Source organism: Gossypium hirsutum, chromosome A05 (genome assembly GCF_007990345.1).
Source record: "Gossypium hirsutum isolate 1008001.06 chromosome A05, Gossypium_hirsutum_v2.1, whole genome shotgun sequence".
NCBI lineage: Eukaryota > Viridiplantae > Streptophyta > Magnoliopsida > Malvales > Malvaceae > Gossypium > Gossypium hirsutum.
In genome coordinates, this window is record NC_053428.1 from 109,229,367 (window position 1) to 109,245,180 (window position 15,814).

The 15,814-nt window shown below is 33.4% G+C and overlaps 3 protein-coding genes and 1 non-coding gene across 17 annotated transcripts; 2 read left to right on the forward strand and 2 right to left on the reverse strand.

The window, feature by feature from the left end:
• The first annotated feature begins 2,848 nt into the window (after positions 1-2,848).
• Positions 2,849-2,935, forward strand: TRNAS-GGA (transfer RNA serine (anticodon GGA)). Its single transcript has one exon. It is a non-coding gene; the product is annotated as a tRNA-Ser (tRNA).
• Positions 2,936-4,661: 1,726 nt separating this feature from the next.
• Positions 4,662-9,778, forward strand: LOC107939257 (probable mediator of RNA polymerase II transcription subunit 26c). 11 transcript variants are annotated; one of them, XM_041114547.1, is made up of 12 exons: positions 4,690-5,405; positions 5,491-5,559; positions 5,649-5,731; positions 5,860-5,933; positions 6,052-6,104; positions 6,193-6,226; positions 6,334-6,455; positions 6,805-6,898; positions 7,001-8,450; positions 9,131-9,136; positions 9,255-9,276; positions 9,361-9,778. In XM_041114547.1, the coding sequence occupies exons 1-9, from the start codon at positions 5,031-5,033 to the stop codon at positions 7,108-7,110; spliced, it is 1,014 nt and encodes a 337-aa protein (XP_040970481.1). In that variant the 5' UTR covers positions 4,690-5,030; the 3' UTR covers positions 7,111-8,450; positions 9,131-9,136; positions 9,255-9,276; positions 9,361-9,778. The 11 variants fall into 11 exon arrangements, with proteins under 11 accessions (XP_016728045.1, XP_016728041.1, XP_040970481.1 ...); XM_041114549.1 differs by lacking the exon at positions 9,131-9,136 and having other exon boundaries at positions 6,055-6,104; positions 7,001-7,392; positions 7,986-8,450; XM_041114546.1 differs by having other exon boundaries at positions 9,131-9,276.
• Positions 9,779-10,296: 518 nt separating this feature from the next.
• Positions 10,297-10,874, reverse strand: LOC107939253 (cysteine-rich and transmembrane domain-containing protein WIH2). Its single transcript, XM_016872550.2, has one exon. It carries the CDS (start codon positions 10,721-10,723, stop codon positions 10,487-10,489), a length of 237 nt encoding a protein of 78 aa, XP_016728039.1. The 5' UTR covers positions 10,724-10,874; the 3' UTR covers positions 10,297-10,486.
• A 973-nt stretch (positions 10,875-11,847) lies between these two features.
• LOC107939262 (F-box protein SKIP5) lies at positions 11,848-15,326 on the reverse strand. 4 transcript variants are annotated; one of them, XM_016872562.2, is made up of 6 exons: positions 15,067-15,326; positions 14,012-14,156; positions 13,848-13,926; positions 13,553-13,666; positions 12,700-12,758; positions 11,848-12,343 (listed from the first exon to the last, which is right to left on the reverse strand). In XM_016872562.2, exons 1-6 carry the CDS (start codon positions 15,203-15,205, stop codon positions 11,998-12,000), a joined length of 882 nt encoding a protein of 293 aa, XP_016728051.1. In that variant the 5' UTR covers positions 15,206-15,326; the 3' UTR covers positions 11,848-11,997. The 4 variants fall into 4 exon arrangements, with proteins under 4 accessions (XP_016728051.1, XP_040970484.1, XP_016728052.1 ...); XM_041114550.1 differs by having other exon boundaries at positions 11,848-12,388; XM_016872563.2 differs by lacking the exon at positions 13,553-13,666.
• Between the last annotated feature and the right edge of the window lie 488 nt (positions 15,327-15,814).

Sequence of the window (15,814 nt, forward strand, 5' to 3'; positions counted from 1 at the left end):
ATCTTTTCTCCAAATTCATCAATAATTTTACCTTCACTATTTTGGCATATGACCCCCAATCCCAACATTTTTAGTTTTGTGATCATAAGCACCATCAACGTTGATTTTAACCCAACTATCCAAGGGCTTTTTCCAAACAACGTCAGATGTTTCCTGCTTTATTCCAACCTCCCTAAAATCAAGCTCATATGAATCCATGTATTCTTTGGAAGCAAACTTTATTCTCCTAATAATGGCATCAATGTCAATAGTCCTTCCTTCCATCAATGCCTTACACTTGACTTTTTAGACCATCCAACAAGAAAAGGCAGTTTTAGTCAACAAGTTATCATCCCTGCCAATGCCTTTTGTAATATCCTCAAGCAATTTATCAAAAGTGTTGATTTCTTCTTTAATAATCCGCAAACCATCTATTGCAATAAACCATACTCCCTGAACCCATTTGGAGCCCATAATTAAGTGCTCCATAGTTCTTCCTCTCTTTGACAAATTCTACAAATGAAACTTTAACAACATTTCCTTTTGAAAAGATTCCCCGATGTGGGCAATACATTTTCATATAGTTTCCATAGAAAAATTTGATTTTCTTAGACACATTGAGACCCCAAACCATTTTCTATGTTTTCTCATCAATAATATGGTAAGCAAAAGGCACTGAATTTGAATCATTCCTCTTTCTTCTTCTTTTTTTTTGAGCTCCTTATACCCTAATTTAACTGAATGTAGGCCATTGGAAGTAAAAGGCCAAACTAATTTATCTCCTTTATCAGAATTGTTAATCGGAACTCCAAGAATATCCCTTTTAACATCTTTTGACAATTAACATTCAATACTCGAAAGATCCCAAACTTCTTTGTTCATTATCTCACCAACTTTTAAAGGTAGAAGTACCAATAGGCCCAGGGAACAAAGGCTTTCCATCCTTACAGTTTACCAACCATCGATCATCCCAGATTCACACACTTCCACTAGTCCAAATTCACTACAATAAGGTTTTCTTCATAAATTCTTGCCCTTCTACAAATTGCTCCACACCCATGAGGCTCGATACCCCTTCCTGGTATTAAGAAAATTGTCATTTGGGAAGTATAAACTTTTAAATAGTTTTACCTAAAAAGAATTTGGTTCTTGCAATAACCTCCAACACTTTTTCGCAAGAAGCGCTAAATTGAATAATTCCAAGTCCTTAAAACCAAGGCCCCAATATCCTTTCCTTTAGTAAACCTCTGCCATGGCCTCCAATGAGTTATGTTTTCGTTCCCCTTTTGTCTCCATCAGTAGTTGGCCACAGTCGAATTCATTTAAGAACACAACCTCTTTGAAAATTTAGAACAAGGCATCGTATAAGTTGGTATGGCTGTGACAACTACCTTAATCAGGATCTCCTTACCTCCTAGTGAAAAGGTCATCTTCTTCCACTCCTTAAGTTTGTGGATAACTCAGCCTCTCACCTGCCTCATAGTTTTAGATTTCCTTATAGAGCAAGCATACCTAAGTAAACTCTTGGATTTATAATAGTTGAGATCTTTAGTATTTCTAAAATCTGTCGTTGCAAGATAATAGAAGTGTTGGAAAACTTGAAATCGTAAGATATGTCATAATTATAAATTGTATTTGTTTAGTATTAAAATTTTTTTTTAAATTTGAAGTTACAAATAATTAATTATATCAATAGTCATAATCAATTTTTATAAGCATTAAATCAAATGATTTAATATAATTCATAGTTTCAACCCCTCATTATAAGTACCAAACCGAGTAACTTTAAAATAACTTATCAAAGTGAAGTTCAAATCAAAACACTAAAAATCTCAAAACCTCAATCTTGTCCATATAACCAAATTGTCTTTATCATCATATTTTCAAAATAAACATTATAAAAAGGCAATAATTAACAATCAAATAAAATGACCTACTATGTTTTTAGTAAATTTAACAACTAATATTAGTGCAGATAGTTGTAATTTTTGTATTATAACTTATTAGATTTTGATATATTTATTATGTGAGTGAAAAAGAAATTGATTCAAATATTATGAAGTCTTAAAGAACATTCTACAAAAGTTTGTAAAATTGACTTTAATGTTATTTTTAGTAAAAAAAACTAAATATGCCACTATTTTTTTCAAACTCAATGCAAATTTTCAATTCATTTAAATTATTTTTCAATTAAATTATTTTTCAAAATTTAAGTTGTAAAAAAATTATATTTCGAATTTTTCTTTTCTTATGAAAAAGTCATATTAAAAAACAAAAGAGGTAAGACAAAAAACCAAAAAATTTGCTTAATTTTTTATATTTTTTTTGGTTTTTAAAGAATGAATATTTGATATTTTTATATGAATAATGCAGAGAAAAAAATTAGAGGGTTTAAAAATAGGTTTCCCTCATTTTCTCTCAGTTTATCTATTTAAACTGTCTTATTAACTTTTATTTTAATTTAGTTTTTTAGAATTTTTTAATTTTTCAAAAAAAGAATGTCAATTTTTATTATTTTATATATAATCATTGTCAAACTGACAAAAAGTATAAAAATTGAGGAGTAAAGTTGTTATTATACCAACTAAAAAGGTGTTACTTCACAATTGGGTGACAAAAGAACAGTTTTAAAAAATTTAGTGACCAAATTGGAAGTGTACAGTACGAAATAACATAAAAGTAGACCCATTCCATTTTTTAAAAATTCTTCGAGCCCGGAGGCTAAAGAAAAAGTGATAAAAAAAGTGATGAAAAGTTTTCTATTTTTATAGCAAGTTTCCTAGTTAGAATTGATATTTTCGTACCTATCGAACAATCTAATATGAGTAACTCGCTATTCGCTCGGGGTATCGGCCATAATAATTATGTAGGAGAGATGGCCGAGTGGTTCAAGGCGTAGCATTGGAACTGCTATGTAGACTCTTGTTTACCGAGGGTTCGAATCCCTCTCTTTCCGCACCTTCACCTAATTCGCCAATGTAACTGACTACAATGTATCAAATAAGAACATATACTAAAGAATTAGACCCTTCTTTAGTATAGATTCTCTATTCCCAATTCCTTTTTAATATGGAATACGTAAAATAGCATACAGGGGATGAAAATCTCCTTACGTATCTATCATACATGAATAGGAGAAAAATCTCCGAATCAAACCCATTCCCCTGTCTTCCTTTACTTAACCTTAACTCAGGTGAAAAGGGGGCAGAACCCTTGTTTTGTTATTTTAGTTAGGTTTAAGTCTGACGAGAATAATATTCTACGACAAGTAATTAAATACAATACAAATTGCATAAAAAATGAATAGAGATGGGAAAATCGCATAAAATGCTTCTATTCTAGAACAAAAAAACAATATAACCCCTTTTTTATTTATATTCCATACACTATCCAGAAAAAAAAAGAAGAATTTGTATTTAATTTATTGGTACCTTTCTTTTTTATATCTCCATTCAAATCTATAGGATAGAATAGGATCTATATCTATTATGATATATAAATCGAATTGATGAAATAAAAAAAACGCAAAAAAAGTCTTTCTTTTTCTATCTACGCCCAGTTTTTTGTTGTCTTACATTTATAATTTATACATCTCCATTTATACATGAAAACTACATCAAAATAAAAAGTGTAAAACCCATTTTATCTACCTATGCAAACTTGAATTTGATTTTTTCCATAAATTGGTCAAGCTCGAAGAGAGGGTATGCCTAATTTTCATTTTCAACCAAATTCGAATGAGACTCGTAGTTAATCTGTTAAAGGATACATAATTTTGAAAAAAAAAGAATATTTTATTATATTAATAGTCATTTTTCTTTTAATTATATGTAAATATAAAGAAAATATCGGATAGTCTTTCCTACAAGAAAAGGTTCATTTATTATAGTGGAAGACAATCAATCAGTTCCGCAATGAAAATGAACTAGTTAATAAGTTCGAATAAACAAACTCAAATAATTCGTTTTTCTTTTAAGTTCTAGGACATCCTATGATTTATATCATACTTTTTTGGGGGAATTCTTTGTATTTTTGATCGATGTATCTAACTTATTGTAAATAGAAATTATTGTAATATGTAATAATAAATAATAATTGATATTTTCAGAAAAATATTACTATAATGAGATATGGTATGCTACAAGTGAATATTTGCGACAAGAAATGAATCCTAATTTTAGGATGACTGACCCGTTTAACCCAGTCCATATAATGTCTTTTTCAGGAGCTAGAGGAAATGCATCTCAAGTGCACCAATTAGTAGGTATGAGAGGATTAATGTCGGATCCCCAAGGACAAATGATCGATTTACCCATTCAAAGCAATTTACGCGAAGGACTGTCTTTAACAGAATATATCATTTCTTGCTACGGAGCCCGAAAAGGGGTTGCGGATACCGCCATACGAACATCAGATGCTGGATATCTTAAGCGCAGACTTGTTGAAGTAGTTCAACACATTGTTGTACGTAGAACAGATTGTGGCACCACCCGAGGGATTTCTGTGAGTCCTCAAAAGAGGTAACTTTTTTAATTAATTGATCAAAATAAAAACTTATCTATAATTTAATGACCAAAAGTGTAGTTTACCCTTATAATAAATAGGTGAAAAGATAATTTCAGTTTCACTGTAATGTAATTACTTTTATTTACATACGTTTGTGTAATTATAACGAAAAGAATACACTTATCTAAGATTCTCTTCCAAATAAAGAAATATCATAATCATATTTCATTTCAAAAAGAAAAAAAAAAGGAAAAGAGTTTTATCTGTTCATTTGGTTTATTCCAATTCCCACACAAAAATCCAATTCCATTAACAAACTCAAAATCATCAAGTTGTTCAGAAAAAAAAAAAAAACCCATTTCAGCTTTGACTTGAAAGAATTGTTTTTCTTTTGTCAGCTGAAAAAAATTGTAAATTTCAAGCTTTGGGCGTTTTTGTTTTCAATCAGATCTGATTATGTTGAAGGTCAAATCTTTGATTTGATACCTGGAAAAAACAGGCGTTGGAATTTGCAACATAATCATCAACTTTTGGTTTTAATTGTAATGGATTTGGATGATTTCAGATCAGTTCTTGAAACAGCTGGTGTTGATGTGTGGACTTTTATAGATACCGCAATCCTGGTAGCTTCTTTGGATTATGGCCAAGAGTTTAAGCAAAGGAGAGATGGGATTGTGGAGAGGCTTTATGCTACTTCCATGGTTACCAGGTGTAAAAGCTGTGATTTTGGTGAGAGATCAAATGTATATCAAGTTAATAAAGAAGATAGCCCCCATGAAGGTAAAGGAGGAGGAAAAGGGTCTCCTTTTACACCTCATTCTGAAAATGAAGATGATGATATGGACCCTTATGGAGGCTTGTTTGATGATGAACAAAAAAGGGTTCTTGAGATTAAGGAGCGTCTTGAACTACCTGATCAGGTCTTTGAATCTTTTTGCTATTGTATCGTTGATTTGATCATTTGTTTTGGATTTTGATTTTGATTTGAATAATTTATTTTTACAGTCTGAGGATTCTTTAGTTGATTTACTTCAAAGCTTGGCAGACATGGATATAACATTTCAAGCTCTCAAGGTAATAATTATGTGGAACAATTTTTTTTCGGTTTAATTTCCTGTTTAGTTTGATTTATGTCAATTGCCTCGTTATGATACTATCTTCAGGAGACTGATATTGGGAGACATGTTAACAAATTGAGGAAACATTCATCAAATGATGTTAGGAGATTAGTGAAGCAACTTGTCAGGTTTTAATGAACTTGCTGAAATTTACATATACGTAAAATATATATGTATGTAAGTGAGTGTGTGAACAAACTAAGGAAGCAATTATCAAAGAAAGAGTGTTATATGATTTGATTCCTTGTTTCTTCAGGAAGTGGAAAGAAATTGTAGATGAATGGGTAAGGGTGAATCAACCTGGAGAACCAGAACCTGCTGGACTTATGGGTAAATTTATTATCTTAACTGTAATATGAAGAATTTTTTGTTTTTGTCAGAAAATATTTCAAAGGTGAATGGAAATTGACATGTCAGTAAAGTTAAAATGACTATGAATATTGTCTAGCAGCCGATGGAGATTCACCACAGCAAAAACTTCCTCAAAATGGTCGGCAACAGGTGAAAGGAGTTCTTTTTCCCTGTGAAAGTTGTTTTAAAATTCTGCTTTGTTTATTTTTTATCATTCTAAGATTCTGTTCTGTTATAGGTTCCTGATTTTGCATACTCTCCTAATCCCCACAGTGAGTATAGAATCTGATTCAAAGTTGGATATAATCTTTGTATCTTTCATTTGTGCTTTTAATTAATCAACCTCCTTTTTAATGCTTTACCGTACAACAATTGACAGATGGGAGTTTTGGTTCGGAGAAGAATAATTCAGAACCTGAAAGGAAGCCAAAGCCAATCCCTCCTTCCCGAAAAGATCCTCCACCAAGACATACTCACTCAACTCCTCCACAAAATGTACAGGTATTAGTACATACCAAATGGGAGCATCTAATTGCATCATTACTTTGTTGATGGACATAGATGTCTGATACCAAATTTAGAAAGAAATGCTTTCAAAATAATTGTTGATGCGAAACCGCTGTTTTGACAAATTCCTGTAATTTTGAGGCTTTCGATTCTCAAGGAATGAGAAGTTATAGTTACTCGCCACACCCTAATAGTTTATCTTAGCAAAAGGCCAAGGGAAAGTTCTACTTAACTTAGCAATTTTAGCATTGCCGGTTGTCCTAAGGATTCAGTTTGATGAATTTATAATTGGTATAAACTTTGGCATTTCTATTTGTTGAATCGCCTTTCTGGGATTTCGTAGAGACAGAGAGAACAAAAGGAAAGCAATTTTGACTCTGAAAGGCTGGCTTCTGCGAGGAAAAGGCTTCAAGAAAGTTACAAGGAAGCTGAAAATGGTTTGCTTTCTTCTCTTCTTCCACAGTTTACTTAATCTTGAATCCCTCATTTTGGGTTCATACTAAATGTGACTGTCTGCGATTTTTGTGTGCTTTTTGAAGCCAAAAAGCAAAGAACGGTACAAGTGATGGACATTCATGAGCTACCAAAACCCAAGAATGCCTTCTTTGCCAAAAACAAGGGAGGTGGTTCTCAAGGGAGGCACTGGTGATTGGGTGAATGAGTTGGGATTAAACGACATCCCAATTTAGGATTTCATTTCTATTTTTCTGCTGTGATCGTTGTATAAGATAGGAGTACTCTTCATATCTTTTATAGGTTATCTTTCCATGTTCTTTCATGGATATGTACTGAACTATTATCGATCATTTGAAATTCTTGAGGGCCGTGGACATCCATAACCGTTCTATTGGGGGTGAACTGTACTTCTTTGTTTGCGACATGTTACCTTCCCCCACCCCCAACTGTGCGATGTTTTTAATTTGTAATATATGTGAGTTTTCTTAAAACATAACTCCTTGTTTTGGAAGTATGTTACAATCTTTCATATTTTATCAATGCAAGCTGACTCTACCTTGAAGATAATAGTTGATATACTAGGCGAACTGATAGTTTAACTTAATGCATACTAAGGGTAGCAGTACTTTGTGGGATATGGTTATAACGAAAATTTACTCTTTTTCTTTTCATTTTTTTCCTTAAAATTCTTTTGTGCACTACTTTTTTAAAGATTATGCAAGAAGCCAGCCATGTGGATTTTGTTTCATTTGGTAGATACCATCTGTCTTTTGAAACATTGATGAGGTGTGCAGAGAAACCCTTTTTTAATTTCAAAAAGTTTTCTGCCTCCACATTTTCGGGTTATATGATAAGGCTTCTCAACTTATTGCATCTGTTGAGAGGGTCAAGGGGACTCTGCACGGCTAATACAGATGTATACAAACAGTGAGGTTGATATATCATATGTAACTGCTCTTTTGTGGTTCATGCATTGTGGTTGATGACTTCTAGATTATTTGTTTAGGGTAGTTGCTTGTACTTCAAAGGATGCTTGAATGAAGTTTCTTATTAACTCTTTCAATGCAGCTTCTTATGCAGTAGTCCTAGTACTTGCTTTCCCCTATGTCGCAAGCTTTTGCTCAGTGATTTCATTTTGTGGGACTTCTCACTCAAAGCTGAATGCTTAGGAAAACAAGACTTCCTTCACCAGCAAACTCCAAACCATAATTCGCTCCAGGAGCAAAAAGAAAAGAACAAGAAGAAAATATCAAACTTACATCCACCTCTCTCCACCTTTCTGTCTTCTCTAACATGATGTTTAGTTAACCATTTTTCTTGTCATTTTTGCTTGCAGGTGGTGTGGATTAAATGGCTATATGAAACTATGTTTTGAGTCGAGCAAGAGAGTAATAAGGCTCTCTTTAACTGGTATTCATCTTTATGAAGTGATCAATTGCACTTTGGCCTTTATGCTATGACCATAACCAACAAGATGAAGTGGCCTTCAGCTTGTTATGCTGGTTGGTGGATGTAATCTATTGGACTTTGCAGGTATTCTCACTATAACCTCAATAGACTCATTATTATACGAGTTCTATATATGTTGAAGGCAGCAACTTAATACTACATTTTGCTTAAACTGAACATGCATGAGCAAGGTATGTTAGGGAACCTGTGGATGACATCCTTGATTCATAGCTTTTGTAAAAGTTCTACTGCATAAAAATGTTGATAACCGTGAACTTAGTTCTGTTGCTACATGAACTCCGGATTGCCTTTTGTATAACCGTTCAGGTTTTGATGACTGCAACATGCATTCCTTATGTTTTTGCTTAATGAACAAAATGTTGACTTTTCAAAAAATTTAATGTTATATAATATCAAGTTCTCATGTTCTTTTACCAGAAATATTACTCAATACTTTTCCCTGTTATTTTGTTTTTTTCTTTCCTTATTTCCTACATATTTACTTATGCAGGTATCCATTGTCAAGTAAAGTTATATAAATATAATTTTCTTGTTGACAAGTATATATATGTATCAATTTACATGACTCAGACTGATAAAAGTATAGTCAATTGTCTCCAAGATTTTTATGTATTTGGAGAGTCCTTTGAGGCTTATATCCTGATAATCAGGTCTAGATATGTATTGGTTTGCTCTAGATGCATGATAAATACAACTTTCTTGACATTATAAAGTACTAGTACTGATTCATGAATATTTGATAGATGCAGGTACAATTGTCATAGTCCGGCTTTGAAGCATGTTTATTTCACATTTCTTTGACCAAAAGCGGGATGTGTTCAAAAAAATAGCATGTTTTTTGTAACTTGAGTTTTTCTTGGCTTGCAGTGATGCAATCAACAAACCAAAGGTAAACCTTTGAGCTTAGCATTGAAGATTGTTGAACCTGAAAGAGCTTGGTCGAATATGTGCTGCTTCGTTTTCGATGTTTTAGGAAGCTAGATGGCATTCTACTTGGATAAAATTTCTAGATATCACGGAATTGTGTTAAACAATTAGCATTAGTGGGAAGCTTTGAGGAGAACCATGGCTACATTGTTTTCGTTATGGAATCATCTTAGACGCATGTATTCACAGTTCACACACCCGCAAAAGGTGTCGAACCTTGAAGATAAGGGGATGCATATGCAGATGCTGAACTAACTTGTTAGGCCCTAAGTTACATATGATAAATCAACCTCACTGTTTGCAAACCTCTTCTTTAATTTGTGGGGATATATATGTTGTGAGAAGGCCTAAAATGGTTTTTATTGTTAATGTAGGACATTGTTTTAAGATTTTGTACTTATAAAACTGTTATGTCTCCAAATCATCATTGGTTTAATTGAAATATTAAATGGTTTTTGAAGAAATCCCCGATATGAATTATTAGTTATTTTCCGAGTGTCAATCACAGTATTTCTAGAGTGATATAACACAAATTGATGAATGTAATGTGTGCTTGTAATGTAATTGTTGGATGTAAAACATAATTATTTTTACAAAAATAGAAACATGATGCTTTTAAAAATATAACTATTAAAAATTTTATTACAAAAATAAAAACATAATTATGAAATTATGTATTTTATTAAATTATATTTAATAATAATTATATTAAGATATGATTTACATTTCTATTTCATTATAGTTTTATTACATTATAACATTGTTTCATTTTAGGCATGGATAATTAAATTTATGCAGAGGAGAGGAGATAATGTTCCATCGAAAGATCCGTAGGCTCCAAGGCACTTACAAAGAAAGGCCGTTAAGAAAAAGGAAATAACAAAGGAAGCGCCATAACAAAGGAAACCCTAAGCTGTAATAAAAAATAGTCAAATTATGAAGAACATGTCAACCCCATCAAAAGATGATCAACGCAAATCCATTCTAAAAGAAACGTAACTATTCATTAATCAAATCTTTTTCTTATGGAAATACAAGAAATATATCTCAAGAAATTTCCATCAAGAAGATTTTAGAGTAAGACACATCAACAACAAAATAAAATAAAAACCCCTGATATTTAGTTATTATAAAAAACATTTTCTCCATTATACATTACACTACAGAGATGATCAGCTCTCAGGGAGTATGGAAGAATCAGAGCAGCACTCACCAATTAGACAGCAGCAACGCAAAGCCGCGAGACAACCCTCAAGGAAACCAGGTCTTGGAGGTGGAGCAGCATACTGCGGAGGTGGAGCAGCATATTGTGGAGGTGGAGCAGCATATTGTGGAGGTGGAGCCATGACTGGAGGACCTTCATAATGACCTTGAGCAGGGTAAGGATAAGCATACTTGGGATCACTCATTTTTGGAAACTAAAACTCTAAAGATCTAGTCCCACTGACAAGAGATTGAAGAAATATAGATCGATAAAAATGGCAAGTTAGTGGGAAGTGTTTTATAGTAAAAATGGTAGCCTGTCCTCACGCCCCGCGCACCCCTTCCCCCCCTACTTACAAAAGTGAGGTGACGGACGCGCGAGAGGGGGGGGGGTTGTTGGCAAAATGAAAATTTTAAATTACTAAAGGTAAAATTCTACTTTAGCCCCTCTAAAATTATAAAAATTTGATTCAATCTTTTAAAAATTATAAAGATATAGACTATAAAAAATTGATAAGAGTCAAAACTTAGCCTAATGATTAAGAGCTTGGTAGAAGTTGTAGAGAATTAAGGTTCAAGTCCCAATGATTACATTTTAATCCCATTTTAGTCATCCTACAACAAAATTTTTCTTTAAAAATGGGCTATTTGCCCATTAAACCTCAAAACTTCTAATCAAACCAATTCTCTAGAAGTCCCTCACTAATTCAACTAAAATTCCTATTAGTTATTTTAGCAAATAAAAACCCTACCTCTACCCTTATCTTCACATAATCTCAAAAGAATCTCCTGTTACAATTTTACTCTAAAATCTTGTTGTTGGAAATTTCTTGAGATTCTTGAAGCTTTGCAATCAAGTCCCAATCCACTCTGTATACAAAAAGTGCTATGCTCCATGTCTCTTATGGGGGGATTCTGGAATTGTACTATTCCAAGCATTGTATCAGTTGCACGAGATTTGATGCACAATACATACACACACATGTATATGATTAAAACATTAATGTTTAAAGTTATAAATATTTTAAAATTTTATATTATGTAATTTTTAACATATCAACCAAAAACGATAAATAAAAATACGAATTATCAAATTTAATTCACATGACGCTCGCTGTCCGAGCAAAACTGATGCAAGTTAATGTCCTTTTCCGTCAGGTAGTTATTAGGTAAAAGTTTCAATGAATTAATTAGGAATTTTTTTTCCAACATTATATACATTATATGTATCATAATATGATAGTCGCAATTCCAGATCTAGACCTTAACCATCTCATGTCCAAAGCTCAATCTGCATTGGACCAAATTCATGAACAAATCTACCAAAAAATAGAAAAGGAACGTTTGTTGCAAATGGTCTGATAACATACAATGCCTTTGGCTATGGCTATGGCTATGGCTATGGCTATGGCTACATTAGATATTGATCCTACAGAAAACAAAACAACATTCAGGAATTAAATTGAATTCCCTAATCCAATTATCTACAATCAACGTCGAACCAGAAATAGAGACAAGTTCGAGCATAAATGACACGAACTTGCTGTAGTGCTAGATCTCCACTCGTCAAAACAGCCTTTGCACCTCCTTCAATCCGAGTGTGCGATACAGAAATGCTATCACCATCACTCTTCAGGTTGGAGGGAAACACCCCACTTCCGGCTGTACTCACGATCGGGCATGACAGATAGTCCAACGGGTTTGATTCACACTGAAGTATGCATTCATCTATAATTAGCCTTCCACTCCTATGAAGCAAGCAGCAACCTAGCTCCGCCTTCACCGTTAAGTTTGTCAGCTTGCAGGTTGATAGAAACTCCAATGCACTGCTCCACCAAAACGAACAGCACAAACGTGCAGGTTGTTTCTCTCTATTAAAAAATAATAATTGTGACCTTATGGAGCCATCTCCAGACTGTTGAATATCCATGTTCTTTCATAGCAGGTAGCATGCAACCTGCTCCTTTAGTTTTATCATAAATCACAACAACAAATAAAAGAGAACATTTCAAGCAAATCGCATGCTGAAAACATCATCCAGGCCTTTAATCGTGAAGCTGCCAATTTCAAACAATATGGAGGTGGCTCGACACAAGATTTCTAGATATAACATGGAGAAACCTCTCAACAAATTACCACATTCAACATACGAAGCAAAAACATAGTCAGAAAATTTGCAAACCTGTCTGAACCTCGCAAACAGATGACATTTGTTTCATCAGGAAGCTCACCTCCGCCGATCTGAAGAAAGTAGTTGAGATAGAAGTGAGGCAAAAACAAACTTTTTAAACAAATATTACAAAAAGATTATCTTCGTTCTCAACTTTAGGCCTTGATCTCTTTATCAGGAGATAAATAAGAGAGCTGAGTAGGGGATGGGGAAAGAGACTTTTAAGAGAATCATGTCCTACAGCTCATTACGAGTGGTTCAAACATCTTTTGAGCATGGTCTCAAGTCATCTATGTTGAGTTATCTATAACATAATCCTAAACTCAAAAACTCCTAACCACAAAAAACGAGAATAGGTTATAATTTAGTGCAAGAGGGATGGAACAAATGTAGGTAGCACTAGGCAGAGGTCACCCACAGCCCGATAATTGAATCGAATAAGTTGCTATTACTTAAATGCAGTTTTAAATCATCTCAGGCCAAATAGTAGGGGTTCTAGGCCTATATATTGACTCCATACATCTTTTGAAAACATAAGTAAAGCTCTAAAGTAATCACCCATTGAAAGATCCATGATCATATATATCTCATACCAAAATATTTGGCATAAACATGTCTTGTATTTCAAATAATACTAATAAGAAACATCTTTGCGTGCATTTTACAGAAAAAAATATCATATGCATTAAAATAAGACGAAAAAGTGTACCAACATAAATGATAACTAAAGAGAGACTAAAACAATAAAATGAGAAAGAACTTAAAGCATCTCCATTATCAAATATAATGGTATCGCATTAAAAAAAAGGGTGGCAGAATGTATAGGACAGCACATTCAAAGTCAATGCTTGTGGAAGTTCCCTACATTATTTCGATTTTGAGTGTTAATGTCTGATACCGAAATGTGTCTGAGACAGGTATGCCCAACTTCAGGTTTAACACCCATGACCATAATTAAGAGGCATCCACGTTGAGATATCTACAATAGATCACCCAAAGGGTACTTGAAGGGTTACATTCCCATGCTATGTAAGAATATGCACCAGCCATGGGTGTCGGATCCAAGTTTTTTTCTAAGAAATTTGTATTTCAAATAGTAAATACATACCAAGGAAGCAATTTATCTGTAAATTGACTTTTGCAGAATCCTAAGGACATACCAGGCAGAGAGGTTTTTTAATCTGAATATTAGAGGCAAGATGACTGCCGCCAGCTGCAATTAAAATAGTGTCGCCAGGTCTAAAAGGGAGAGTTTGGAGATAGGGTCTCAGTAATATACCATATAATCCCAAACCACAAATTAGAAAAAAGTAGTTTTATGTACCTAGCTGCAGACACAGCTTCTTCAATATTGGGGAAAACACCAGGTTCAGAAAAATCCTGAACGGATCTATCGACTCGCAGCCACAGTCGAGGGTGACATGCCAAATAACACCATCTGTGGCAAACGAGGGCGGTGTTATACCGATCTGCAACTCAATAGCAATATGTAAAAGAGATCGCACTTGGTACAAGGATTAAAAAGCATCAGAAATGACGGTGCCTACTAAAATGCTTTCAATGTTGCTAAAATGTGGAACTTCCAAACGCCAATGGAAAAAGAAAACAAAGGAAAAGACAAAATAGGAAGCTATTGCAAAGCAAATTACTTGAATGGGTTCTTTTCAGACTTTTTTACCTCATTAGCATCAAGTTCTCTTAGGAAACAACTAAACATCCTATCATTAGCACCACATAACCAAAGTTACAAGAATACCCACTAATTTGGAAGCATTCAATAAAAGAAATTTTTCGATAACATTACATAAATCCCAACATTTGTAAAGTTTTGCTCGCCTCCGCCTTAGCATAAGTAGTCAAAGCCTCAAAAACCGGGAGACATCCACCAAATACAAGCAGAAAAAGAGTGTAAAGATATATCATTCCATGCATTTCACGAAGAATATCCACGTTCATTTCTTCTAAAATAAGAAAAATCTGGGCCAAATTTCTTACATATACTTTCTCACTCCATCATAAAAACTTGAAGAGAAATTCCCAACAAATACAATTAACCTAAAATAACTTGAATTAACCATTACCTCACTTCCTATAAATCTAAAAATAAAATAAATTTCTAAACACCAATATAAAATGCCTACAAAAAATCCAATTGCATCGTTACCTAAAAAAATACAATTAACCGTAAGCCAACTTCCTATGAAACCAAAACCAATGACTGAGTGAAAATTAACATAACTTGCTTAATACCCAGATGAACAAATACAAAATCGAAGATAAATAAAGAACCGTAGCACCAAATGAACTAAAATTTGCAGAGATCAATCAAATGAAAAATATTCATTAAGAAATGGGTTTATAAGGGGAAAAATACCCAACCTGGAATGGGAGATAAGAAGCTGAAAATATGCATAAGGCAGCCATCATCAAGGTTATTTATAAGAGCTGAAGAAGGAGAAGAAGGAGAAGAAGACGTAATCTTTCTGGACTTTCTCTTCTCTAGCTCTTCTACCTCCATGGCCGGCCTTTGCCTTACGAAAAGAAAATTTTTTTCTAAGATATTAACTATGGTATGCAATGAACAATAAACCGACACGACAGTCAGACCCCAGTTTGTACTTCGGTTGGTTCTTTGAGTTGAGTTAAACTGCTTAAAACCCAATCGGGATTTATAGGCCGAAATTTGGACAAAGATTTCGGGGTCTTAAACCCAACCTTTTATAAAACTGCTTAGCAAGCGAACATGTTGTTGAAAAAGCCCATGATCCTAATGGCTTTATTACACATTTTTGTTAAAGTGGATGGCAGATTGTTGGAGATGAAAAGAGAAAAGTCCAAGATACTTTATAACCATAAGAATAAAACAAAAGATAATTTCCTAATATATCAATTATGAATCTTTAATAGCGAAAGGAAATCTGTTCCAAATTCAGCTTCAATAGTATTTTTTGAGTAATTTTCTTGAATATTCTTTCACGATATTTTTCTATCTTATTATTTTTGTCATATATACGTCTTAAAATATCTAAAAAATAAAAATAAAAATTATGATTTTTTACTGTTTAGTGTACAATCTCGTAAAATCGACACAGCATACTACACACCTGAATGGACTAGCCATGTGAAA

Excerpts from the sequence above, each read along its gene's own strand:
- LOC107939257 (XM_016872552.2), top strand. The coding sequence starts at position 5,031 with ATGGATTTGGATGATTTCAGATCAGTTCTTGAAACAGCTGGTGTTGAT. Across the intron at positions 5,934-6,051 it reads AGAACCTGCTGGACTTATGG|CAGCCGATGGAGATTCACCA; the intron begins GTAAATTTATTA and ends AATATTGTCTAG. Across the intron at positions 6,899-7,000 it reads TTACAAGGAAGCTGAAAATG|CCAAAAAGCAAAGAACGGTA; the intron begins GTTTGCTTTCTT and ends TGCTTTTTGAAG.
- LOC107939262 (XM_041114550.1), bottom strand. The coding sequence starts at position 15,205 with ATGGAGGTAGAAGAGCTAGAGAAGAGAAAGTCCAGAAAGATTACGTCT. Across the intron at positions 14,157-15,066 it reads CTTCTTATCTCCCATTCCAG|ATCGGTATAACACCGCCCTC; the intron begins GTTGGGTATTTT and ends ATTGAGTTGCAG. Across the intron at positions 13,927-14,011 it reads GAAGCTGTGTCTGCAGCTAG|ACCTGGCGACACTATTTTAA; the intron begins GTACATAAAACT and ends TCTCCCTTTTAG.
- LOC107939253 (XM_016872550.2), bottom strand. The coding sequence starts at position 10,723 with ATGAGTGATCCCAAGTATGCTTATCCTTACCCTGCTCAAGGTCATTAT.